The 26886-nt window shown below is 52.2% G+C and overlaps 2 protein-coding genes across 2 annotated transcripts in view; one reads left to right on the top strand and one right to left on the bottom strand.

The window, feature by feature from the left end:
- RAB20 (RAB20, member RAS oncogene family) overlaps positions 1 to 3773 on the top strand; it is a 29892-nt gene extending 26119 nt beyond the window's left edge. Inside the window, exon 2 of the mRNA XM_008143940.3 lies at positions 2751 to 3773. Within this exon, the coding sequence (XP_008142162.2) occupies positions 2751 to 3280 (530 nt within the window). The 3' untranslated portion in view covers positions 3281 to 3773. The remainder of the gene's footprint in view (positions 1 to 2750) is intronic.
- A 5670-nt stretch (positions 3774 to 9443) lies between these two features.
- Positions 9444 to 26886, bottom strand: part of COL4A2 (collagen type IV alpha 2 chain) — a 183007-nt gene continuing 165564 nt past the window's right edge. The window contains exons 37-48 of the mRNA XM_008144016.3: positions 24236 to 24343; positions 23353 to 23460; positions 22118 to 22189; positions 21061 to 21186; positions 17767 to 17883; positions 17139 to 17300; positions 16922 to 17020; positions 16163 to 16309; positions 15901 to 16017; positions 14387 to 14578; positions 12699 to 12985; positions 9444 to 10541 (exon numbers count right to left, since the gene is read on the bottom strand). Of these exons, the coding sequence (XP_008142238.2) occupies positions 10284 to 10541; positions 12699 to 12985; positions 14387 to 14578; positions 15901 to 16017; positions 16163 to 16309; positions 16922 to 17020; positions 17139 to 17300; positions 17767 to 17883; positions 21061 to 21186; positions 22118 to 22189; positions 23353 to 23460; positions 24236 to 24343 (1793 nt within the window). The 3' untranslated portion in view covers positions 9444 to 10283. The remainder of the gene's footprint in view (positions 10542 to 12698; positions 12986 to 14386; positions 14579 to 15900; positions 16018 to 16162; positions 16310 to 16921; positions 17021 to 17138; positions 17301 to 17766; positions 17884 to 21060; positions 21187 to 22117; positions 22190 to 23352; positions 23461 to 24235; positions 24344 to 26886) is intronic.

The following is a 26886-nucleotide window of genomic DNA, read 5'->3' as shown; positions in this document are numbered from 1 at the left end:
TGCATGAGCTCACGATCTTTCTCTGAATGCTCTATTTAAATGCGTGCCCTGGAATACAAAGTTTTATCAGGAAACCAGGCTTCCTTGACAAAGGGCAGGTCCACTAGCTGTCATGATGTTTAAGTGAGTGGCGATCTGCATAAAACCTGGATGGCACGGTGGCAACTGGGATGTGAAATCGAAAGCCCCTGTGGTTCTGCAGGTGGCAAAACCACAGGTATTGTTCCTCGATATCATTTCTGGTTTGTTGCCAGTGTGTATAAGAGAAGGAAATGCTCAATCTCAGAGGATGGTGAGGACGAAGATTGCATTCCGTCCCCTGTCAAGGCCGTGGACCTCTGGGTTCTGTTCCCCCTGGAGTCAGCAGCTGGGCCCTGTAGCCCAAACGGAAAAACTGCAGGCGGAGTTCAAACTTCCTCAGAAACAGGTTCCGATTTCTGTCAGAGAGAGAAGCTGTTTAAGACACCCTAGAAATACAGTTAGCTCTCCAAGGGACCCTGTGAGTGTCAGCAAGCAAGCTGAGAACGGTGGGTTCAGAAGGCCCCTGCTAAGCTCCTCCGGGGAGCGGGGGTGCCCAGGGAGCTTGGGTCCAGTGTGGGTTTTCGTCCCGCCGTCCAGGGGTGTGGAATCTAGCGGCAGAAGGAGGGCTGAGTAATCCTGGGGCGTGGGACGGCTTTGGGAGGAGGCCTCGTTTCAGATGTACGAATCGTCCTTCCTGGAGTCAGTGTACCACCTCCCCACACAGTGAACAAGAGAAGGGGAAAGGAAGGGGCCGTCTGTGAAAACCAGGGATACCGGCACTGATGAGACTGGGCCTCCGGGAAAGGGGCCCGCTGGGCTTGCCGGTCACCCGGGATCTGCACCTTTAGCAGGTTTTCTAATGTTTTTGTTGTTGTTTATTATACATATATTTAATCGTCACAACTCTGCAAGGTGCTGTCACTGTCCCGTTTCACAGAAGAGAAGACTAAATCACCGGTGGTTCAGTAGCCTGTCCACCGTCCTGGACCCAGGCCTGCTCCCACCACTAGTCTGTCCTTGCATCTGAAAACAACCAGTCTCAGTGGGGCTCTTGCTTTAAATCCTTAGTTGTAGGGCTGTCATGTAGTTGGATTATCGACGGATCTGAACGATGGTTGTTCTGTAGTTTAGCTGTAATTTTGATGTCGGTTTTCTGATGATTAGACATGGGGAAATAAAAGTATTCAAGTATGACGAAATTTCAGCTCTTTGTGGGCTTAACACACCCCTCCCCGCTCTTGTCCTCAGTCTGCGGTTCAGAGTAAAGGTTGGGAGTCGAGATGCCGAAATGCTGAGTGCAGGGTGCAAATGGAGCTTCTGGCGTGAATGAGGCTTCTCCCATTTTGAAAATCAGACCAAATTGTTACAAAACTAACTAAGAAATCTTATATAAGAGAAAGACACGTGTGTGTGTGTGTGTGTGTGTGTGTGTGTGTGTGTGCACGTTTGTTTTAAATGGGGGGGTGGTGGTAAATTTGTGGCTTCACTAACTCAACACATTTATTAGCACCAAATACATAGGGGCACGTAAAACCACATGGTCCAGCCCTCCCTACTGGTAGAGAGACAAATATTAACTGCAGAACAAGGTGTGGACCGGCGATGGTGCTGAGTGGAGGAGCCAGAGCTCCCAGGGAGTGTGAGGGGCGGGAAGTGTGTGTGTGTGGGGGATGAGGGGACTGACAAGAGACCTAAAGGTAATCTGGAAGGGGGCCAGGAACCCCCTGGGAAGTGACGAGTGGTCAAGTGGATGACGAGTGGCCGCATCCAGGCAGCTGGACAGGAGCGAAGGTCTGGGCGGCAGGGCAGGACATCGGGCCCGGGTGGCAGTGCGCACCTGTGTGAAGGCAGGCTTGCCTGGTGCCGTGTCAGAGCAACTGCGATGCTGAGATGCGGCACAGATGTCATCCGGCATCGAGGCCCATGGGGGGAGCATTTTATTTAAACACTCCCTTTTAACGTGCAAAACCAGGAACAAGCCATGCAATCCTATATAATAAAACCCTAATATGCAAATCAACTGAATGGCAGAACTACCGGATGCTGTGACGTGCATTGACCACCAAGCAATGCTCAATGCAGGAGCTGCCCCTTGGTGCTCATTGTGTTCCCACGGGGGGGGGGGGGGCGCCACTCAGCTGGAAGCCAGGCTGACAGCTGGCGAGCACAGCATCCGTGGTGGGGAGCCTCTCCCACTTGCACTGTAAGCAGGCGGTAAGGAGTGAGAGGGCGCAGGCTGGGTTGAGGGACCTGGCGCGCCCCCCCCCCCCGCCACACAGTGCATGAATTCATGCACTGGGCCGCTAGTTTTTAATTAAAAAGAAAATAGGGGAAGCATTATCTCAATTCGTTGAGGTTTTGCTTCCTGGCATATGTTGACAGTTTGCCTCAAATAAACTCACAAAAATTAAAAAAAAAAAAATAAATAAAGACCAGGTATCTTCCTGGTCTCGGAGGTTAACTACAGTGCGTGATGAGATTGTGCAGGAATTGCTTGCAGTGGCCCTCAATTCCCCAGAGGGACAGGGCCCTGCACTTAGATCTCGTGGCCTGGGCTGGTCACTGCTTTCTGCACACCCGTGTCTCCACCCAGCTCAGCTCCAGCCACACCTACACTTGGGGTGACAATTCCATGGTCCCTCCCGGGGGTCCCCGTATGTCGCGGTTGGTGGGTGCGTCTGAGAGGAGAGATAACCACATCTTTCTGTTCCTTCCCCCCCCCCCGCCAGGGCGGGAGCAGTTCCACGGCCTGGGCTCCATGTATTGCCGGGGGGCGGCCGCGGTCATCCTCACCTACGACGTGAACCACCCGCAGAGCCTGGTGGAGCTGGAGGAGAGGTTCCTGGGCCTGACGGAGACAGCCAGCACCGACTGCCTCTTCGCCATCGTGGGGAACAAGGTGGACCTCAGTGAGGAGGGGGCCTCGGAGGGCTGCGAGACGGAAGGGGCCAGCCCCGGGCCCGCGGGCGGCAATGCGTCGTCCAAGGGGCCCAAGCAGGTGCGGCTGGAGGAGGCGGTGGCTCTTTACAAAAAGATCCTGAAGTACAAGATGCTGGATGAGAAGGACATGCCGGCCGCTGAGCAGATGTGTTTCGAGACCAGCGCCAAGACCGGGCACAACGTGGACCTGCTGTTTGAAACCCTGTTCGACATGGTGGTGCCCGTGATCTTGCGGCAGAGAGCGCAGGGGCCGCCGCAGACCGTGGACATCTCCCGTTATAAGCCGCCCGGACGGACCAAATCTGGGTGCTGTGCCTGACTCTCCGAGGCCCCCGGCCCCCAGTTTACACAGTTGGCAAGGCGTGGGACCAAGCGAGCTGTGGTCAGGAGCATAGACACTCAAGGAACTCCTTTGTGCACCCGGAGGAGCAGATCCGAGTGGAAATGACAGCTAGTTATTAAGAGAAGGTCAATGTGCATCGGCGCCTCTGCATCCTGCGTTGGGCGGTGGGGAGCTGCAGGATCGGGGTTCCTGGAGACCGTTGTCCCCGCGCTGACCCTTTCCTGACACCTTGGCCTGGATGGAGGGTGGCTCGGGTGGGTGCGCACCCGTCTGAGCACCTGTACGACTTCCATGCTTGTTGTTCTCAGACGTTTCTCTTCACTGTGACTTATCTTTGGTCCTATCATTTGGAACTTGTATCTGATGCATCACAAAGATTCTCCACATGCTAATTTATACCAAGTCAGGAATCACTGTTTTTATATTGGTTGTAGCGGCGTGAACGACACATGTTATTAAAAAGAATCTTGAGGAGAACTTTGGTGTGGAGACTGCGCTGCTTTAGACTTTATTTTGTGCCCCCGGGGGACTCCTTGCTGGGGGCTCTGGGGAGATGCTGTGAGCTTAAAGCACTTCTCTCTTTAAAAGCTGCATTGCATCCTTACAAGGTCCAACATATTTAGATCAGCCCATATGCCTGTCTTGATGACATGGATTCCAGTAAAAAAAAAAAAAAAAGCAAAACTGAAAGCTCTCTTTCTGCTAAGGTCTGCTTGGGTCACCACCGGGCAGTTACTAAATCAGAAACCCCATTTCTGCTGGATGGTGGGTGCACTGTTGTGTTATTAGAAGATGCTAAGGAGGGGAAGCTGTGAGACAATAGGTTTTGTTTTCTTAGAAATGTTATTGAGAACTTGTAGGCCAGATGTGGGGACCTCTGGTTGGGAAAGAGATGTCTCAGCCAGCTCGGGCTGTTGTAACAAGGTACAGACTGGGTGGACCAAACAGCAGACGTTCATTTCTCACGGTTCTGGAGGCTGGGAGTCCAGCATCCAGGTGCCAGCCCTTTCTGTTCCAGGGGAAAGCTTTCTGCCAGGCGTGGCCTCCTTCTCGACGTGTCCTCACGTGGCGCAGAGAGCGAGCTCTGGTCTCTCTATAAGGGCACGACTGCTATCATAGGGCCCTGCACTCATGACCTCCAAATACCATCACATTTGGGGCTAGGGCTTCAGCATATGGATTCTGGGGGAACACAAGCATCAGTTCATAACAGAAAGCAAAGTGGGCCTGGCCGGCGTGGCTCAGTGATTGAGCATCAACCTATGAACCAGGAGGTCACGGTTCGATTCCCAGTCAGGGCACAAGCCTGGGTTGCAGGCTTAATCCCCAGTAGGGGGCATGCAGGAGGCAGCTGATCATCACTGATGTTTCTATCTCTCCCTCTCCCTCTCTGAAATCAATAAAAATGTACATTAAAACAAAAGAAAAGAAAGGAAAATGAGGCAGAAAGCTAGTGAGAACACAATCTTTTGTGAGTGGTTTCTTTGCGGGGGGAGGTGTTTGGGAAATTTTCTGAGTGCCCAGGATCTCTGCCTCTGGGCTCCTCCCGCTGCCTCCTCTGTCCTGTGCACGCCTTGTCCAGGTGAGTGTGCCTGTCCCGAGGGTGGAAGGCGGGCACAGCCTCAGCGTGCGACTGGGACTCCTCAGTTAAGGTGTCCCGTTACAGCTCATGATCTCAAGGCCTCAGATTTCAATTTCACTACTGTAGCCTGTTGGGAATGAAAATGGATCCACTTGGCTGATTACTTTTCATTGATTTGGTTTAATATGCCATTGTATGGGCAGAAGCTGTATTAATTTTCTGTCAAGTGCATCTTTTTGGTGACACAGCTGGGAAACGTGCTACCCGGGGAGACCCAGCACCTTGTCTTTGAATGCTGTGGAGGGAAAAAAGCATCCTATGAAATTATTTCATGCTTGAAGGCAGGGCTGGCTGCATGTATTCTCGAGGCCCTTGCTCATCTTTGATTCCCTTGCCCATCTGCTCTGAGCACCCCCGGCCAGTGTCCCGGAACGGGGGATTGCCCAGGGATGCAACATTCCCCATTTACGACACTTAAGCGTTTCACCTGTTATTGTTGCCCTAAAAAGAGGCTTCGCTCTGGGCTCTGTTCCAAGGGCACAGCCCGGGCTCTCTCTCATTAGGGGATTTGGTCCTCAGATCTAAGTCTGCTCACAGGGCTCTGGTCATGACCTCAGTGGGTCTAATTCCCTATCAGGGAACCGGTTCTGAGGAAGCTTCAGGCTGGTCAGCCTCGTGAGTCAGCGGGTGGAGAGGGAGGGGATTTCTTTGCCGGACGTGAGTTTGCTGGTGTCCTCAAACATTCCTTCCACCCCTTTGTACAAACGCAGCTGCCCTGGGGCCGGGAGGCCGCAGGTTAATCTGCTGTGCTGCAGCTTCTCTCCTAGGGTGCTGACGTGTCCTCTTACAGATAAAAACCTTCTCAACAGTATCTCCTAGTTGGATGTGTCCTGGTGCCCTTGAGGCTTCGTACTCGGCGGAGGCGTCAGGGAAGTTTTGGGTTGGGTATGTTGTAATCTGGATGCTGTAAGTCATGGTTTCCCCTTTTCCCAGGCTGCTAGGCTGGTTACTTAAAGTACAGCTTTGTCACCCTGGCTGGATTGACTCAGTGGTTAGAGGCCAGCCTTCGGGCTGAAGGGTCACGGGTTTGATTCCTGGTCAAGGGCACGTACCTTGGTTTCAGGTTCCCCAGCATGCAGGAGGCAACCAGATGATGTGTCTCTCATGTTGATGTTTCTTTCTCTCTCTCTCTCTCTCTCTCTCTCTCTCTCTCTCTCTCTCTCTCTCTCTCTCTGTCTCTCTCCACCCCGCTTCTCCCTCCCTTCCATGCTCTCTGGAAATCAATGAAAAAAATATCCTTGGGTGAGGATTAAAAACCCCCAAAAAGTTCAACTTTGTCCTTTCTGAATCTGACATCCTGGTTTGAACAGAGCTGCCTGCTGTGCCGGGAAAATCCTCTCACACACACGTCTGGCCCCACGCACCTCCAGCATGCAGTTTCCCTGTAACAGAGGTAAGCCCGGTGCTCAAAGCCAGTGACATGGATCAGAGAGATGGTGTTTGTCCTCCAGAGAGAAGGGGAAGTGAAAGTGACTTCTGCCTCTTCCATGCTCCGGGTGACCCTGGTTATGTGGAGTGCTGAGTATGGGGAGACAACCACAGTTTGACCCTTAAACAGAGCGGGGCCTGGGGTGCTGAGCCCCACACAGTCAAAAACCTGCATATGGCTTTTGACTCCCTCTAACTTAACCACTAATGGCCTTCTGTTGACCGGAAGTCATACCAATAGGAGGAGTAGCCGATGAGCACACATTCTGTATGTTAAATGTATTATATACTCTACCCTTACAATAAAGTAAGCGAGAGAAAAGCAAGTGTTACTAAGAAAATCGTAAGGAAGAGAAAATATGTTTACAGAACTGTACAGTTTATTGAAAAGAGCCCGTGTGTAAGTGGACCTGCGCAGATCAAACCTGTACCATTCAAGGGCCAGCTGTAATTACTTTGAGGAAGGCAAGGCCTTGGACCCCAGCAGCCTGTGTCTGAGGACCAGAGTGTGGTCCCTCCAGGTGTTTGGAATGTTTTGGAGGCAAATCTGTGGCTGGGGGACTTCTGGGTGGCACTTTTTAAATGTAATTTGGCCCAGTGGCCCTCCTGCCTCCCTGGCCCTCCTCCCTGCCCATCCCTGAGCACGCTCTCTCTGTGGCCTGAAGTGGTCTCAAAGCTGGACCCTTTGGACCTGCACTGGCAGAAGCGGGTGCAGCTGTGCGGCCTGCAGTTTGTCTGTTCTGAAACCTGCGGGGCTGAGGATGCCCCTTTGTAGTAACTTCTGAGCAAGTGACCGCCTAGTCTGCAAGCACCTGTGTTGCTCCCTCTCCTCCCCCCCCTTGGATGGGCCTTGAACTCACAGGCACCTCCCCCAGGAGGAGGGTCTGGAAGGCATGGGGTTGGAGGGTGTGAGGCCGGAAGCCCAGAGCAAGGAAAGGTGTGTCTAAGTCCAGAGTCCCCCCGTGGCTGGAAAAGGCTGCATATCCAGGTCTCACCCAAGTCCACGCCCTTCCAGGTTAGGGCAGCTGGGAACCTGACTGGCCTTCAAATGCCCCATTCCATTGGCTGCTGTTTGTGTTTTGCCCAGGTTGTTCTTGGGTGTTCAGGTCTCTCATCAGCAGATACCCACGGCCCAAGACAAGAGGAGCCATCCCTCATCCAGTTGTCTCCATTGGAGAAAGTCGTGCAGGCTTAGAAGCCATCTCCTAGGAAGGCTAGTCTGACAGGCCCATGGCTGCTGGCTTCTCCGTGAGGTGAACAAGGCAGGTCCTGCACCCCCAACCCCCCATTCAGGACTGGTCGGCCTGGGGAGGGCCACCGTCACCTCCAGGATGCACAGTGTGTGTGTCTCTAGGAGCAATTACCAGCATCCCCCTTGGCCTCGCCCTCTGGTGGCCTCATTCACCCCTTCACTCCCCTGTGTGGCAGAGAAGCTGGACCCTGACCCCATATGATGCATCGGCCTCTTTGGAAATGGCTGCAGTTTTACAGCCAGTTTATGCCATTGCATGACCCACAGCTTCGGAGCCTGCTTCCACCCCAGCTGCCCTTTGTTCTCGAACTTGGCCGTGGACGGGAGGCTGGGCTCTGTGAGTCTGCCCTGCCTTCTGCAAGTCCCTCTAAGGGTCAGTCTGCAGTGGGGAGGGTGTCAGGAGCTACTGGGCGTATGTCTAGCTAGGGAGGATGCCGGTGCCCTGCCCTTTGTGGCTCAGCTCCCAACTCTGAAGTGTGAACCACAGAGGCATCAAATCTAAACCAAGTTTGTCAGGACAGTGACAAACGTGTCTGCTCCTCTGATTGTGGGGATTGGAGTCTAGAATAAACAACTGCCTCCATAAGCTTTTGTGGAGAGGCGCTGTGCTGGGCATCTTTCCAGTCCTGGCCTCAGCCTCTTAACCCCATGGTCGGCAAACTGCGGCTCGCGAGCCACATGTGGCTCTTTGGCCCCTTGAGTGTGGCTCTCCCACAAAATACCACGGCCTGGGCGAGTCTATTTTGAAGAAGTGGTGTTAGAAGAAGTTTAAGTTTAAAAAATTTGGCTCTCAAAAGAAATTTCAATCATTGTACTGTTGATATTTGGCTCTGTTGACTAATGAGTTTGCCGACCACTGTCTTAACCCATCTCGCTACTACAGCTGTTGCTATGGAAACCAGCTGTGTACAGGTGTAGCTAGCTACCTTGCATCAGCTTTACTACCTCCACGTGGGATGCTGCTGCCGGAGCCCACTCAGGCATGTAGGTGCCGACAGTCTTAGGCAACCCTGACCACTGCGGGCAAGAACTGGAGATTGCAACTGTCCCTCTCCTCTGCCTGGGCGGGACAATCTGAGGCTTCTTCTGCGGCCTTCCTTTGCAGGTCCCTAGCAGGATAAAACCCTAAATTGCTAAGGGCAGTAGCCCCCTTAGTAAGGTGCCCTCTTTCCTGGGTTCACTCTGCCCAGGGCCCACTCCATTCTCTGAACCATGTCCCTGAATAATCACCCTTCTCTGCAGAGTCCTTGTCCCGGTCAGCTTCTGGGGAAATGCAAGCCAACTGGCTGCTGACCTCTTTCAACTGACATTATCAGGTGGAATACTTATTTTGTTAGGAGGAAATTATTCTGAAAACGTTTGATATGAGATTGACTTTCAAACGGTAAAATTAAATTCTGTGAGTTGAGTTCCCAAGAGTCAGCCAGGTCCCAGGAAAAAAACCCAAAGGCAGAAATGGGCCTTGGAGACTATTTCTTGGAAATACTGAGATTTGACTTGGGATGTCATATCGAAATGAAGTGAATGGCTTTGGAAACCCCTAATTCCTCGTGCGATGGTTAGGGTGCTTTCTGCAAGCATGAATGCATTATAAACACAAAGACCGGTCCCTGAGAACGGAATGACAATACCACAGACTTGGGTTCAAGTTTAACAAAACTCAAGGAAATAGCTCCGGGGCCCTATGTGGCTCAGCACCTAACTCAGCACAGGCCACCTGCAGCACAGAGCACCTGTGACAGATGCAGTGTCTCCGGGTCACAGCAAATGCTGTGCTCGATAGACCTGAGAAAATGAAGGCAGCCAACAACTGAAGGTATAACAATGTTCAAAAACTGACTTTTTATTTTACGTTCATGATAGAGGACATTGTACAAAAAATGGAGGGTCCATCTCCAGGGGGGCCAGGGGGCAGTGGAAACATCACTTCTGACTGTTCTGAGTTTGCCGTCAAGTTGCCTGGCTGACAACAGACAGTGAGAAGGTCTTTGTTTCTATGTGAGTTTTGCCAAACCCAGTGACCTGTAAGGCTGTGGTGGGAAGAACGACAGCTGGTGTGTGACTATCAGTGTCTTAATTCACACCAACAGTATTTGGGAGAAGATCATGCTGTCATTGAGTCATCCCGTTGGCTTAGTGGGCAGGGTCGGGTCCATCCCCGGGGAGACCCTCATGTGGGAACAGTGGCAATGAGTTCAGGAGCCCTCGGGCTGTATGGCTTCATTTGTCTATACCACCCCATTAAGTGAGTTAGATGAGTGGGAGTTTGAAAGCGCGGTGACTACAGAGGTACATATTAAGAAGTTAGTTACACGTAGCGCATAATAGTCTAGTGTGGCCTGACAGGGAGTGCGGGGCTGTTACTGGTTTTCCATTTCGGAGGGTCGCAGTGTCGGAGGAGGGCTTCACTCCGCAGAGTGGAGACAGTGGCTAGCACCTATGAACGGATGACAAGTGGCTATTTGATATAAGCACTGGTGCTGAATTCCTTTGGTGACCTTTGTTTGTTAGTTTTTACAGAAAAAAACTGAAATCAACTTTTGGGTCAGCACCTGAGGTAATAAATTAAGAATAAGCACCAACGTGGCCCCAGCTGAATGTCAACCTGCAGAGAGGCGCCTCCGGGTGGGGCGGCGCCTGCGAACCCGGCGCATCCATCACAGGTTCTTCATGCACACCTGGCAGCGGCTGATGTGCGTCCGGATGAGCCCCGCCTTGAGCGTGTCGGCGGAGGGCGAGCCTTGGAAGTTCTGCTCGGGGATGGTGGTGAGCCAGAAGCTGTACTTGTTGGCAAAGTAGTGGCAGGTGCCACGGCCTCCATTGCACTCGATGAAAGGCGTGGCACGGAAGTCCTCCAGACAGCTGCCTGGCGACACCAGCGACTGGCCACCGCCTTCGTCGCCTGCGGCTGTGTGCTGCGGGGAAGGAGAGGGGGGCTGTGAGCACACTCCCCTGGGACAGACCGGGGCAGACTGTAAGTGATGCATTTCCCCCTAACTGAACAACCGCCGTGAGCATCCGTCTGGGTCAACACAGACCACCTGCAACATGGCCTTCACTGCTAGGGGCTTGGCTAAGTAAGTCGGGGCAGACATGTAGGAAGCAGAGCTGGGGAGCAGGCATGCTGCAGGGTAGGTTCGTGGACATAAATGGACAGTCCCGATGTGTTTTTAAGTGACAACGAGAACAAAAGCAAAAGCAGTGACCGTCTGGTGTGGCTCCTGGTTGGGGCATGTGCCTGGGTTGTGAGCTCAATCTCCAGGAGGGAGCGTGCAGGAGGAAGCTGATGAAGAATTCCTTCTCATCATTAACGTTTCTATCCCTCCCTCGCTCTCTGAAATAATATATATATATATATAAATAATATATATATATATTCAGTAGATATAGTTGACTACATTTCTACATTTGGGGGCAAAAATATCATCTCCCCAATCACTCACTCAAAAGAAGGAAGCATTTGCCTGGCAGAAGGGATATCAAAATGTTGACTTTTGTTTTAAAGAAAAAATAAAATCAAGACGTGGGTCAGCTTCTGAGGTTAAGTTAGAAATAAGCACCTCTCCTGAAAGTGACCCCTCCCCACCCCTTCTCTGTTACCCTTTATGAAGAGGGAGGGAGTATATATGAGTGGTTTTCATTCATTTTCTTCTTAGATCTCTTGTGTAATTAAGTTTTTTTTTCTAATTAGAGGGTTGTTAATTAAGCAATTAGTCCCTGGAGGTGACCCAGCAGCTGCCGGCTGGGAGACGAGGCCAAGTGTCAGGGGATATTTTCTTGGCCACTTTCAAGTTCTGCTTTCTTTTTGCTTCACAAACATTTTTAGCTCCTATGAAGGTACATGCTAGGCCCTTGGATCTCAAAGCTAATCTATAAGAGACTGCCCTCTGGCTCGGCAGGGTAAGCTTTGAATGGTGAGTGGGTTGTCAGAACCTGTTCATTTAGAACAGGAATATCTCAGCCTCAGTTTGCAGGGAATAACAGAGGCGCCTGTTATTTGGGCAGGCACTCGCAAAAAACAAAAACCTTTGAAAAGTTTCCTGCTCACAAAATGCAGAAGCCTTTCCAGGCCAGAGCTACCACGCTCTTGTTTATTGTAAACAGGCAGAGAGAAGCAGGCATATCTTCACGAGGCGTCTCAGGCCCCACTTTGGTCTGAGAGAGCTGAGGCCATATCCAGGGGCTGTCAGGCCCTGGAAAGGGGTCCCCAGGGGAGAGCCCGGGGGCAGCCAGGACGGGGTCGGGGGAAGCACCAGACTGGAAGCCTCAGAGCTGGGACCAGCTGGGCCGAGTAAGGGCTCTGAGTTTCTGTGCATCCAGTTATATATTATGTTATTAATGTAATTTGTGAAATATTTAACACGACACCGTGGCTGGAGTGATGACGGGGTTATGACATTCACAATCAATAGAAATTAAACAGAAGACCCGCTGCCCCCACTGGACTTCCCTTTCCCCCTACAATGGTGGAGTAGGCAGGGAAATGGTAAGGGACGCTCCCTGGTGCAGTCACTTCCCATAATGCTAAGCTAAACATAAGCTGGCCAAACTGAGTTCTCTATTTATACCCAAAGGTGATCTGGCAGTGGGATCCCAGGGTTTTCCACATCAGCATACACATATCTGCTTTAAACTGACTTGTTCATGAATGTATGTTTAGGTTCTAGATAGATTCTACATAAGATACTTAGGATTCTGGATAAAATCCTTCCCTATGTTTAGCCATAGGATAAGCCAGAAGAGCTTCACCTTTCGTGTTCTGCTTAGGAAGATGGCTAACAAGCCAAATGTATCCTAATGGCAAAGGCTTGGTGCCAAATGCATGGGTCCCCTCTGGGGCGGGGGGTAGCCCAAGCCTTGGCTCAGGCAACCAAGTGCAGGTAAACGTGCAGGCTGTATTCCGGATCTCGCTCATCCCCTGGGCCAGGTGCCTCTGTGCAGTGAACAACTGCCTGCCTGAGTATTATTGGCAGCTGTTCTTGCTGCTTCCCCAGCCAGGGTGTGGTCGGGGAGAGGAATTCGATTGCTACCTGGTTCCACGTTCTGAGAGAGCGCTGGCAAGCACCACATACCATGAGGAAGGAGTATCCGATCCACAAGCTCCGCCACCCGACCGGGCAGTGGGGGATGGAGACGTCCTGGCTGTGGACGGCGATGGCGACGGCCGGGGCCTCGCACACGGAGCAGCGGCTGATGTAGGGCTTGATTTCGTCCTCGGCCACGGGCATCATCGGCAGCGGGGCGGTGGTGGACAGCCAGTAGGACTTGTCATTGCGGCTGGCGTAGTAGCAGACGTCCCCAGGGTTGCAGTACAGGAAGGGCATGGTGCTGAACCGAGCCAGGCAGGAGCCCGCCAGCCCTGCGAAAGGAGATCCCAGCTGAGTGCAGCTGGACGATGCTCCCCCAGGCGTGCCTCGGCTCCCCCACATCAGGGACCTGCCCCGGGGCCTTTTGGAGGGGCTCAGCTGTGCACTGGGGGACCGAGCCAATTCCCATGTTGGGGGAACAGGTTACACCGGCATGTTCGTCCTGCGCGGCTAGAAGTTCTCACACACACACCTCTGCACTAAGCGGGGTCAGCAGGGAGCGGCATCTTTACTGATAGCACCCCGGGTGAGGCCCATGTTGCGGGGGTCTTAAAGCACCAGCCCGGAGAAACCCCCAATGGCATCCAAGATGAGGGCTCAGCTCATCACACCCCACAGCACCCTCCCAGAAGGACGCTGGCCACTTCCACCTGCAGATAACTATTGCTTCTGGTAAAAATCAACTCTCCTCAGGCCAGAGCGAACGACTTAGTCCAGCAGCTTCCCTTTCCCATCGGCTGCGCACGTGCTCAGGGCCACGCGTGTGCTCCACCTTCAGCAGCTGCCGAGCACCTAGGCCAGTGGTTAGCAAACTGCGGCTCGTGAGCCACATGCGGCTCTTTGGCCCCTTGAGTGTGGCTCTTCCACAAAATACCACGTGCGGGTGCGCACGTACAGTGCGATTGAAACTTCGTGGCCCATGCGCGGAAGTCGGTTTTCGGCTCTCAAAAGAAATTTCAATCGTTGTACTGTTGATATTTGGCTCTGTTGACGAATGAGTTTGCCGACCACTGGCCTAGGAGGCCTCCTTGGCCCTGGTCCCCACCTCTTTTTTAGGCCCTTTCCCTTTGCCCCACTTAAATAAACTTATTACGGAAGTGGATCACATACACAGGAATGTGCACACAGCACGGGGGTTCAGCAGGACAGGTTTTCCCACCCGTGGTCCCCACCACAGACGCCACAGATGGAGGCACCCTCCCCCGGGGCCCCAGCATTTAATGACCATGTGCTTTCAAGCCATTGTAATTCCTTCTGGCAACCAGGTTTACTTGGATAAATCCGAGCACACCCACCCACATATCCATGTTCCTGGGGGTTCAATGTGACCCCCAGGCCCTCACGAGCCCAGCCCGACTGTTGACAGAACTTGGGGCAAAAAGCAAGGAGGTGAAGCAGCTGGTGGCCGCCGGGCAGAGAGGAGCCAGCACAAGGCTGGGACTCATGGGAGCCCGTGGGAGGCTCCGCGGAGCTAAAGGCAGGTCCCCATGGTCCTCACTTGAGGGCATCAAAGGCCATGTTAACCCTTCCTGAAACCCCAGGGACGGGAATGGCCCAGTGCCTTCTATCAGCAGAAGCTCATCGGCTGTAGAGGATTCATGAGCCTCACTGTGGCCATTCGATCTTGACCACCTGCAGCTGAGCTGGCCTGGGGACTGGCGGGTGGTACCTACCCAGGTCCTGGTTGTGGGCTTTCTCTTGGCCTTCAAAGTACAGCAGGCTGTATCCACTCCAGAGCTTGTTCATGCCCACTGGGCACATGGGCTCCTGGTCTGTCTGGCTGTGTTTCACCAGGAGGTAGCCGATGCCGACGCTGCGGCCGGGCATGCCGGGCAGGCCAGGGGTCCCGGGGCGGCCTGGCTCCCCTAGGGTCCGAAAGGAAGGAGCCGCCTTTCAGCTGCCATGTAGACCTCAGCCCACAGCCCACAGCCCATGGCCGACAGCACATGGTAACATTTATAGCTGTCGCTGGGCTTTCTCTGGAGGCCCAGGTGCGCGTGGCTCTGCCCTTGTAGACCAGAGCCTCCTGGGGAGGACTTGACCTACATTCCATGCTCAGTAAGCATGCGATGATGACAGGGAGGGCACTGAACAAGGGCACGGACTTGGCGGTCTCATGCGCTTTCCTCTCAGGGTGCACTAGTGCTGAGCAAGAACTAGAACACCTGGAAGGGGCCCCAGATGTATCAAAGTCCAGCCTCCCTACAATGGTGGAGTATACATAAACCTTAGTGCGCAGGCCCAACCAATGGGCTCCTCTACCCCCAGCAGCAGGCCTCCCTTTCCTGGATGCTTGGGGAGAGGGGGCTCAATGCACACCTGGGCCATCCTGGGGCTAGAAATATCCACTCAGGGGCCTGGATTCTCCCGTCAGAGGACAGAATGTCTACTCAGCCTTCAACAGGACAACCCTTCCCTTCAAGTGTTTGACATCAGCTGTCCTGATCGTGCTCCCACATGACCCCTCCCCTGCAAGGACATTTTCACTCTCGCCCCTTTCCCTTTCTCATTAGGACATCCCCTCCGCCCTGCGCTGTCTCGGTCTCCTCGCCTGGATGGCTCCTATCTGTCCATGTGCATCTCCAGATGTGCATCCCCCAGGTTACACAATCTGGCCGTGGGTGAGTCCATCCGGAGGGTAGCAGATTGCTACTTCCTGAGATGTGGGAGCAGATAATGCAGCCTCATACTGTAATGAGCACAGGTGGGTGACATCTCAAGAAATTTTTTTTTTGCATGACTAGCTATTATTTCTGGCCTATCCCATCCTGCACATGTACAAATAATTTTAAGAAATTAGTAATACAAGACTCGTGTTGTAATTGGTTTCTTTCATCTCATTGACTCAGGCTTTCAGAACTTTTCAAATCTTATCTCTCAGGTATGTCAGGTGCTTCCTTCTCGGAGGCACCTGCCCAGGCCTCAGAGGAAGGAAAGAAGCCAGGCTGTCCTGGAGATTCTGTGCCAGGTGTTCTGCTGGGTGCAGGGTTCTGCTGGGTGCAGGTGCTCTGCTGGGTGCAGGGAGCTGAGCTGGGGTTCAGAGCAGAAGGGGTGCAGCCTCTTCCCTCTGCGCATCCCTCTCAGTGCTCCTTTACTCCCTCCTTGCACACCATAGCCCATCTCTCGGACCACAGCAGGGCTGGAAGAAGCCCCTGCCCACTGCCCCCTTTCATCGTCCATCACTCACCTTCCTGGCCAAGTGGCCCCTGGTGCCCCATGGGCCCCAGGTCTCCTCGGAATCCGGGGTTGGCAGACACACCGCCTCTTCCCTGGGGCCCTGCCTTCCCTGGAGCCCCGCGGAAGCCTGCAGAGTCACCGAGACAGGTGTGAGTGCCGCGGGGAGAGAGGCACTGGGGCTTAACAAATGCTTTTCCGAAGAAAACAACAGTGAGAACAAAGCAAGTAAGACAAGGAGCCTTTCCCTGGTGGCCCTACAGCAGGGCTCCTACCTGGTTCTCCTGGGGGACCCTGGGGTCCCATCTCTCCCTGCATCCCCGGGGGGCCTCTTCTTCCCTGCGGACCCACTGGTCCTGGCTGGATAGTCATCTGCGGGGGGAATCCTGCAATCCCCGGGGATCCCGAAGGACCGGGGGTGCCTGGAAAGGGAAAAGGAAGGCCAGTTGACACAGGGGACCACTTGCTTTCTTGCTCTGATTTCTATCCCATTGTTTTACTTATTGAAACCAACCTTGGAGCTTTCTAGAACACTCTTGCTTCCCAGAGATGAAGATGGGTAGTAATAACTCATCTGAAAGGCCACTCAGTGCCTGCCCTTCCAAGAATTACTTTCTTTCTTTTTTTTTTTTGTAATCCTCACCCAAGTATATTTTTTCCATTGATTTTGAGAGAGAGTAGAGGGAGGAAGGAAGGGGTGGGGGGAGAAGGGGAGAGAGAGAGAGAGAGAGATAGAGATAGAGAGAGAATTGAACTTGCAATCTAGGTATGTGCCCTTGACTGGGAATCAAACCTGTGACCCTTCAGTGCTTGGCCCAATACCCTAACCAGCAAGCCACACCAGCTGGGTCCCAAGAATTACTTTCCTTCGCCCATGTGAGTACCTGCAGACCCTATTTTGTTTTCCTCTTTGCACTTGACAAAGGCTGACTTTAGAGCCCCCATGGCCCAAGGGGCAGGAATAGTTCTGGAGGCCACTCCTGGCAGCAGCCAGTCTGAGAGGGCGCTCTGCAGACATGCCGACGGCCACTTACCTGGGAGTCCTCGGTCTCCTTTGGGTCCCTTTGGGCCTCGGTCGCCCACACTTCCGGTGATTCCTATGTTGCCCATGAATCCTTGCTCACCTCTGGACCCTTTGAGACAAGGAGGACATTAAGGACACCTGCTTGGGCCGGGGAGGGGGGACTCCAGCACCTCTGCCCACTGCTGCCGGCCTCCCCGAGGACAGGACCCCTTCGTGTGCACAGTTACCTTTTTCTCCTGGGAGACCGAGCACGCCAGGCCGGCCCTGGGGCCCGGGGTCCCCACCCCATCCTTTGGTCCCTGGGTTTCCTGGAGCTCCAGGGCTCCCCTCTTCGCCTTTGCTTCCGGGAAAAGCAGCAGGCCCCGGTGGCCCCGGGGGGCCTGGATAACCTGTGGACATGAGTCACAAGAAAGGGGCGTTTAAGCAGGAGGAAGGCACTGTCACGGCCACTGGGAGCGGGACTCACAGCGGGGGTGGGTGGGTGGGGACACCCAGGAGGACAGACAGAAAGCCATCTGTGTAGGGGATGGTCTTCAGCAAGTTTGCAACACTGCGCACCTTTTTCTTTTTATTGTGGTAAAACACAAGTAGCACACATTTATCATTTTAACCATGTGTCGTGGCATTAAGTACACTCATGTTATATAATCATCACCTCCATCTCTCTCAGAACTTTTTCATCATCCTAAACGGAAACTCTGTCCCCATTACACACCAACTCCCCTTTCCCCCTCCCCAGCCCCGGCGACCCCCATTCTCCTTTCTGTCTCTGTGAGCTAGACCCTCACACGAGCGGAAGCCCAGCGTGGGTCCTTGTGTGTGGGGACCAAAGTGCGAAGTGAGAGCCCTGCTTACCTTTCAGGCCAAATATCCCCGCGGCCCCTTGGTCACCAGGTAACCCAGAGATGTTGGAAGGGGGTGTGGATCCTGGAAACCCTTGTTGCCCTGGATTCCCAACTGGGCCTCGTTCCCCTGAGGAGGGAAACAGAAGGAGCTGCTGTTAGTTTCGGCACTGACTTCTTCATCCGCGGTTTCCCTGCCCGCTATCACCTGTCCAGGAGCACAGCCGCCCAGGAGAGGCAGTGACGGAAGGCAACGTCGAGCACAGTTCTTGGGGTGGGTAGAGGGAGGCAGTGGCCTCGGGGCCCCCATTTCCACCAGCCCCGTCTGCTGCAGAGCCCACCTCTGCTTGGATCTCATTCTCACAGGAGGCTACTGGCTCAGACTGCCTCACCGTGCTCCCCCACCCCCCCATGTGGCCCGCCCTGGCGGCATCACCTGAGCAGTGAGGTCTGCTGGCTCTGCCAGCACTTGTGATGGGACAGAAGTTTCTGGTGTTGGCAACATGAGGCCCCTGGACCACCTTGATATTTTTAGTTCTCCCTGTGCCTACTTCAGTATCTTGGGTCCCACTATGGACAGAGCCCATCCTCACTGCTCACCGATTCTGTACTTGCATCTGGCCTGTGCACTAGGTTTATGGTGACTAAATCAATCCTCGCGGCACTCCTGGACAAGCAGGAGAGGCAGGAAATTTCAGTCCCTGCCGAGGTCCTCGTGCACCTCAGAGTGTAAACAAGGATCCTTTTATGTCTATTTAGTGCCACGATTTTTGCATGGTTGTGCTTCTTGTTGGTGATTTTACTGTTTACACTGGTCCCCAAGCACAGGGCCGAAGTGCTCCCTGGTGTTCCTAAGCTCAGGAAGGCTCTGCGGTGCCTCACGTGGAAAACGTGTGTTAGGCCCTGGCCGGGTGGCTCAGTTGGTTGGAGCATTGTCCCGTGCACTGAAAGGTCGTGGGTTTGATTCCTGGTGGGGGTGTGTGGTGGGGGCAAGCAATCATTGTTTCTCTCTCACACCCATCTGTCTCTCTCTTTCCCCCTCTCCCTTCCTCTCTCTAAAAAATAAATAAAATAAAGAATTCAATGAAAACATATCCCTCCAGTGAGGATAAAAAAAAAAAATCTTTAAAACAAACAAACAAAAAAGGAAACGTATGTTAGATGAGCTTCCTTCAGGCATGAGTTATAGTGCTGATAGCATGAGGTCGATGTTAACCAATCAACAATTTATATTGAATAAGTTGTCTTTAAACAGACACATACATAAAACAAGGTTCCGTATTGATCAGTGGATGAATATGTGAATGGGGCTCGCAGGAACCAAACCCTGCACTCCCACTAGAAGCTATGGTTCAGTATTCCTTAATTCAGTGTTTGCAGCAATTTTATAGAGCATAACTCCTAAAAGGTAGCAAGAATCGACTGCATTTGAGTCAAAGGCTGGAGCCCTTTGGCACCAATCGAGGACAGACCCTGGAGGGCAATCCTCACCGAAGGGCATCTGTGGGCATCCTATTCCTCCCTGTGCTTTCGCCAACACAACGTTTTATGGGTGCTCTTCTGTGCCAGGTGGGCATGGGTGCTGCCCAGTCTGTGGCAAGACAAATGGCCAGCAGGGAAGGGGACTAGTTTCTCTTCCAATTTCCCTGTGAGTATTTGTTTTCCCTTACGGTCTGGGGACTTAGAGGTTAGTACTAGAACACCGCAAAAAATCAGAACGTCACAGTATCCAGGGTCCATCATCTCTATGTAGAGGGAAGAGTGAACTGGGCCCACACAGTGATGATCTGTGAGACAGTGGTCTCTTGTGTCCCCCACCTATGTGACTAATGGCGATTCATCAGCAACATGAAGAGACTTTCACGTTGCGAGGGTCTGGCGCCCAGCACGGGGGACAGGATGCTGTTTCTGCAAATTCCGGGTGGTACAAAGCGCGTGCCAGGAGGAGCGTTTAGAGAGGTGTTGTCTTGGTCTCACTAGTTACAGGCAATAAGCAAGCACGTTTACTCGATCAAGGGGATTAATGAGCTGCCATCTGGAGTTTGCTATAAAGTGACACCAATTGAGCTGCTTCTAATTATTGTCACAAAGGAACTGAAACAGATGGTGAGTGGCAGTGACTAAAGGCAAAACTCTTGGGTTAGAAGCTCCACATTGGCCAGATTCCCAAGAAAACATCCTGAACTGCACTAACTACAGTGACTAGGCCTCTCTTACTGAGGACAGGGTATGAGCACGAGTTCGTTTGCTGCAATCAGGGTCAAAATAACTGTTTTCTCTGTGGCCCCCACGAATCTTCCTCAGTATTGAAATAAAAGCTCCGCCTAAGGCAAGATCGCTGAAAGGCCATTTTGTAAAACTCATAGGCAAATCATGACCCGACATCTGAGAATCAGCTGCAGAAATAACTGAGGCTGCACATTGGAGCTTCGGAAACTCCTGCAAGGGATGCTGCAGATTGACATTATTTCCCGGTGCTTAGAGAAGGGGGCGGGTCCTGACCAGCCATCGGTGAATGTCACCACGGAAGTCACCATTCCTTCTCCCCAGCGGCCCGGTGGGCAGAGTGAAGGGTCTGCTCCAGCCTCCAGGACCACTCAGGAGCCACCAGGTCACTGGGATACCGGGACTTTCATGCAGGATGAGGACTTCGTGAGGGGACAACAGCTTCAGAAAAGAGACACTATGCTTCAGGGCTGTTTGGGAGCCTGAGATATGTTCAAGGTCCCCTTGACAGAGTGCAGGGAGCTACACAATACATCCAAAGAGTTCTGAGAAACTGATGCTGCCCAGGAGAACACGTCATAGGACCCTTGCAGGTAATTTCGGGATATCCTTGAGCACGCATAACTTTTTCAAACAGAGGTCAAAGTGACTTACCCTACAGTTTCACACTATTAACCTTGAGCCAATTTTGAGCCAGGCATTTAGCCGACATATACACACAGGAATGAAAGCAAGCTAGTTCCTGCTCTTGTGTTCTCTCTCTCTGGTCAGCTGCAGAGTCTGAACAGCATGCGGTGTGAATCGGATGTTAATACATGCTGTGCGATACAGGTCACGAGACTGTGATGCTGTGTGAGCGCTGGTTCTGGCCAGGATTGTGTGCACCATGTGGAGCTGAGGTCTCTCACTTCCTCCCAGGCTGGGTCTCATCTCCATCCTCAAGGGACTTTTTTCTAACCCCGTTCAGAGGGCAGATGGGTGACCCGACAAGCATGACTTCGTATCTCTCCCACTCTGGCCACCCAACAGCATATCGGGTTCTGGTTATGCAGATGGTAATGTTGGAAGTGTCTGGCCTCACCTGGAATTCCTCGCTCCCCTTTTTGTCCTGGGGCTCCACTAGGACCTGGCAGGGTGTTGGCCTCTCCTGGCTCACCCCTGTCCCCAGCAGGACCTGGGAAACCTGGGTCTCCGTGGATGTCAGCACCTGTAGAGGGTTAAACAGTGGGACGTCAGCATCTTCAACCATGCCAAGTTAACTTCCACAATTAAGGGAACAGTAATGCCCTTCTGTGAGACTCAAAAGTGGAAAACCGGAAGTCAGTGGCATCAATCTCAGTTTGTCACGTGGCCTCAGTGTCTCACAACCTGAAGCTGGCACATCATTGCTCTGAACTGAACTGTCTGCCCAGCATGCATACATTGGAGGCCTCATTTCCAATGTGATGGTTTTTGGAGGTGGGGCCTCTGGGAGATGACTCAACGTAGATGAGGTCAAGAGGATGGGATGTGTTCTTATTAGAGACCCCAGAGAGTGTGTTCCCTCTCCCCACCAGCTAGGGAGAAGGTGGCCATGTACAAGCCAGGAAGAGGACCCTCACCAGGACCCGACCGTACCAATGCCCAGATCTCAGACCTCTAGTCCCCAGAACTGTGAGGAATAACTGTCTGTCACTCGAGCCCCCCAGTCTGTGGTGTTTTGTTATAGCAGCTCAAGCTGACTAAGACATCAGGATCTCTTTCAAAGCACAAGGAGAGCACCACCACAGGTTCGGCCCCAGCTGCCTTCCCTGAGCCAATGAAAGGAAAGATTACAGATGCTGCTGAAAAAGCACACCATTTGTTTCTCTCTCTCTCTAAAAGCCTGATGGTCCTGTTCAACACAACGTCTGACTTAAGGGGATGGATTCTTAGGGATCACATCTCAGTGTCTTTAGAACCACAGGGACCCTGAGTCCACAGGGCCTCAGGGATGATCAAACAGTCCTCATGGAGCAGTCCTGCTCTCTGAACTCCCCCCCAACACCCACTATACCTGGCATCCTAGGTGGCCCTCCCGGCCCTCCCCTTGCCCCTGTCCCCTCCCCACCCTGCTGGGCCTGGCCTTGTCCCTGAGTGGCTGCAAGGGCCATGGGTACCTGGGGATCCGGGAAAGCCTTTGGTGCCTGGCAAGCCGTCTAATCCCCCGATGCCTCGGCTGCCCGCTGAACCTGTGTGGATTTCACTCATGGTTATTTCATGCATGGGAGAGCAAAGAAAGAAACCCTTAAAATAATTCAACATGTTTTCATTTGCTATAATACAGTCACCCATCCAATTTATTCAAAAGCCCCACAAACAGGAAGCAGTTCAGAATACAATCTGACATGTACTTTTATGTCACCTGAGAGAACCTCTAACCTAAAGATTGATTTCCTAAAATCCTTATAGACTCGTTAGAGCCGGAAGGGAATTGGGAAGTGGTGCATTCCATTCCTCTCCTTAGAACTTGAGTCATTAGACATATTTGCTTTGGGAAAATTGCCTGGAACCAGTAGCCTGGCATTAATTCCAATCCCTCTGGATTCTCAAGGACAAACATTTCTAAAGTAGGATTCAGGATCCCGGCCAGCGTGGCTCAGTGGTTGATCATCAACTTATGAACCAGGAGGTCAGGGTTCAATTCCTGGTCAGGGCACATGCCTGGGTTGCAGGCTCCATCCCCAGTAGGGAGCGTGCAGGAGGCAGCCAAGCAATGATTCTCTCTCATCATTGATGTTTCTATCTTTCTCTCCCTCTCCCTTCCTCTCTGAAATCAATAAAAATATATTTAAAGTAGGACAAAGGACACAGGTGGCAATTCTTCCTGTGGTGTGGACAGTGAGTATGGAGGTGGGTGGGTCACCTTGAATTCTGAGCCACAGAGCAGCTGGGGGCCTGTCCCTGACCAAGGCCTGCCCAGCACGCAGGGCTTGTCCCTGGAGCAGTGGCCTGTCCAGGTCAGGCTGCATAACTCTCTGAAATCCCGCCACGGGTTCCACCGGTCCTTGACCGGTGGGAGGTTGGGAAGCCTGTGGAGGAACAGCGTGGTGTCTGGGGAGTGGGCCTTGAGGCTTCCAGGCAGTTTTCATTCATCATTCTGGGGAACAAAGCACTTCTCTACACACTGGCATATCAGTCTTTTTTACCAATGGGCTTGGACAACTGCAAATCCTGTTCCCGATATGTTCTGTGTGGGCAGTAAACCACACACACCCCTGCCTTCTATCTCGCACGGTCTTGGAGAAAACAGCGTGGAGGGAGGCTAGCCTGGCTAACGGTGCCTCTCCTCCACTGGCGCATCTGTTCTTGAACCATTGTGTGCTTGTGTCCGTGAAGGGAGGGACTGTCTTACCTGGTAAGCCCAGAACACCTGGCCAGCCATAATCTCCTTTGGTGCCGGGTACTCCGGCCCGGCCAGGGTCTCCTTGCGGTCCCTGCTGGCCTGTCAGTCCTGGGAAGCCTAGGGGAGGGGGACACATCCGTAAGTCAGACACAGGAACCCTGAGGACACTGCCTGCCCAGTCTCAGGTCCTGCCTGCAGGGGACACGAGGGGGTGCTTGGGAAAGGACCAGCTTCCCTTCAAGCAGGGAACGGATGTGGCTTGGACCCTACACTGAGGTTCAGTGGGGTTAGCTCAGCCTTGCCAAATCAAGAACAGCTTGTGTTTTCTTATTCTCATCCTATCTTCCAAACAGAAGTTTGGAGAGAACCCACAAAACCAGCCCTGGAGATTAGCCTGTCAGAATCACGGGTCCTGGGCAGAAGCAAACAAAGCAAAAGCAGTAATAAGCCAAAAAGCACAAAACTAGTTCACTGTTTGCTTTCGGTTGTTAACTTGGGATCCCCAGAGGAATTTCTGCATATTCAAATCAATGGACGAGATCCCGGAACAAGAACTTAGGCTGTGTTTATGGAGAGACAGACACTGGGCCACCCTCCCCCCCACCCCCTCCACTGCTTCCCTGTGCGTCCCCACAGCCAGGTTGGTTGTTTCTGCGTGTTTGATCCTCAGGCAGAGCGAGGTGAATGGGCAACATGTAAGAGCAAGCTTCCTAGGATGAAGTGCGATCCTAGCAGACAACTCCTTCCTTGGTGAGATTGGCTGCCTTTGTTCTGGGGTTTTGGAGATTGGGGGGCTCAGCCATACTCTGCCCCACTGGCTGCTGAACCGTCAAGCCATGCCCAGGGGAGTGCGTGTGCTGGAGGAAGACTGTGTGACTGCAAGAGACTTTACCTGGTTGCCCAGTAAGTCCGGGAGAGCCATGGGCTCCTGCTGTGCCTGTTATCCCGGGGAAGCCGATGTCACCTGCTGTTCCTTTCTCTCCAAAGTATCCCTTTAGACCTGTAACCACAGATTTGCTGCTTGGAACAAACCATCGACATTGCATCAAACTGAGGCTTCATGCTTGTAGGGTTCAAGGGTACGCAAGTTAAAGGATGCTGCCATCCCACACTTTGTACTTATGTTGTGAATGGGGGTATCTAACATGTTCCTTCATCAATGCACTTTTTACCTAATTCTTCCCTCTGATCCTGTGATCAGCAGCCTCCAAGCTGGCATCCAGGGTTCTCATGCTCTGGTGTTCACACCCTCATGTAGTTCCCTCCCATACTGAATGGGCTGAATTGTGTCACCACCAGAATACTGTGGACATCACAGTGTGTCACTTCAAGCTTAGGACATAAAATTCTTCCTTGTTTTCACTTTGTCACTTTGCTTGCTGGGGAGGAATCCAGCAGCCATGTTGTGAGGACACTCAAGCAGCTCTGAGAGAGGCCCTCGTGTTGAGGAATGGAGGCCTCCCACCAAGAGCCATGTGAGAGCACCATCTTGGAGGAGAATTCTCCAGCCCCAATCCAGCCTTCGGATGATGTAGCCCTGCTGATGTCAGACTGGAATCTCATGGGAGATTGTGGGTCAGAACCACCTTGTTCCCGAATTCCTGAACCTTAGAAAATGTATGAGATAATACATTGCTTGTTGATGTTCTAAACAACTGCATTTTGGGTACCTTGTTAAGCATCAACAGATAACTAATCAGAGCACTTATCAGAGTGGCTTTTAATGTGTGATGTGCAATGGAAACCTGGAGGATTTGTTAAACATGCAGATGTTTGAGTTTCTCCCAAACGTGACTTGGCAGGTCGGGGGGAAAGGCCTAGAATCTACATTTTAACAAGCACCTCAGGTAATTTGGAGGTAGTCTTGGACAGACATAAAGAAGTGGGACCTTCATTCTAGTGACAATGTTCTGTCAAATGCTGTGGTGATTTCTGGTATGCTGGGATTTTGAAAACTTCAGACCAACCTGAATTCCACACAATCACTTTTGTCCAGTGATTTTGTCTTCTTAAATCTATGAGGCTATTGCTTAAACAAAATACTGTTGTTTTTGTCGTCTTAAAGAAGTTCTGCTTATTTTCTATTGATTCTTCTACTATTTTGAAAATCTGCTCAAACTGCTATATTACCCTGTTCATCTTCTTTCATTCACCTTGGCCATCATCTCCACCCAGACTGAGGGAGTCTAATGTAGCTTGTTGCTTCATCCTCTGAGAGACCAGGTCTGGTCCCAGGCTTTCCAGTGCCTGTCCTGTATGGGAGCTGATCTGACCCAGAACTCCACACCCACTCTCTCTGACACACAGGGCAGGCTCTGTAGCTGACCCCACTTAGGCACGCACCTCACTTGTCTTAGGGTGAATGGAACACCCCCAAGGATGGCTGATACAAAGGTCACTGTCCCCTGCCCCTGGTGATGGACAGGGTGTGAGGTTCTATTTCCTGGGCCCACAGTTTAACTAAAACCTAAACACTTAAGGGTAACAACCATTATTCTTGGAGAAAAGCAACTTCTCTTCCCTGACACATTTTCAGTTGCACATATGAGGTCATTAGTGACATGTGGCAAAGGTGGTCTCACATTTCTGCTGTTATAAACCAAACTGCCAAAGTATAATTACTTAGGACAGGAGATTTAGCCAAGCAATAGCCAGAAGGCTCAGCAGCCCGGGGTACCCTGTGACTGAAAAGAAAGCCATCGGGAGACCAAACTATAGATCCACGTGAGTCCAGAGAGGTTCATCAATGAGGCTGCCTATTCCCGAGTGGTGGTCATCTGATCCCATGCTAGACTGAATACTTCTTTCCAATATGCAGCTCTTTCTAGATAAAGAACCAGCTCAGCATCCCCCCATTGGCCAATCACATGAACAGAGGCCCCCCTCAACCAGGATTATCCCTAGAAAGATTTGGGGCTCCAGGCAGCTTAAGCAGTGTGAGGTCCCCCAAGATGAAATTTCCAGAAGAAGACATCATTATCAAAAGTCCCTTGGGATCTGATTATATGCAAGAATTTTGACCTTGAACTACAGGAATGCTCAGAGAGGCGTGACCTCACAAGAGGGCCCCCCCACCCCCTGCCCGCCCTGTGCACACAGGGCCAGAGGCTACCCCTTCTTGTCTTACTCAAGAGATGGGCATGACTCCCACTGACCTTTCTTCTAGACCTTTCACTGTTTACAAGAAGCTCCAGTCACCCTACCATCTGCTCACGCCCTATAATGTCCCGGGAGCAAGACTCTGCTTCTCCATGAGTCTCATTTTACGGGCCATATAAAATGTTGCTTTATGAGTGTTGATTCTGGCTACTTTCCCTTTCAGGGAGAGCTAGAGAGAGGTTCCTTGACTTTGTCTTCAGCTTTAATTTAATGAAGAATTCAGAGTCTCCCTTGCACACTGGGCTGGAAGACCTCAAACCATTCCCTCCAGCATGATCTATAGTGCTTACCAAATAGTGATAGATTTGGCAAGCCAGCTCATACATGACAGCACAGACCAGGGGTCAGGGCTGTTGCTGAGAGGAAGAGATGGAGAATGACTTA

This window comes from Eptesicus fuscus, chromosome 8 (assembly GCF_027574615.1).
Source record: "Eptesicus fuscus isolate TK198812 chromosome 8, DD_ASM_mEF_20220401, whole genome shotgun sequence".
In the NCBI taxonomy this organism is placed as follows: domain Eukaryota; kingdom Metazoa; phylum Chordata; class Mammalia; order Chiroptera; family Vespertilionidae; genus Eptesicus; species Eptesicus fuscus.
This window is presented reverse-complemented; position numbering and strand designations above follow the sequence as displayed.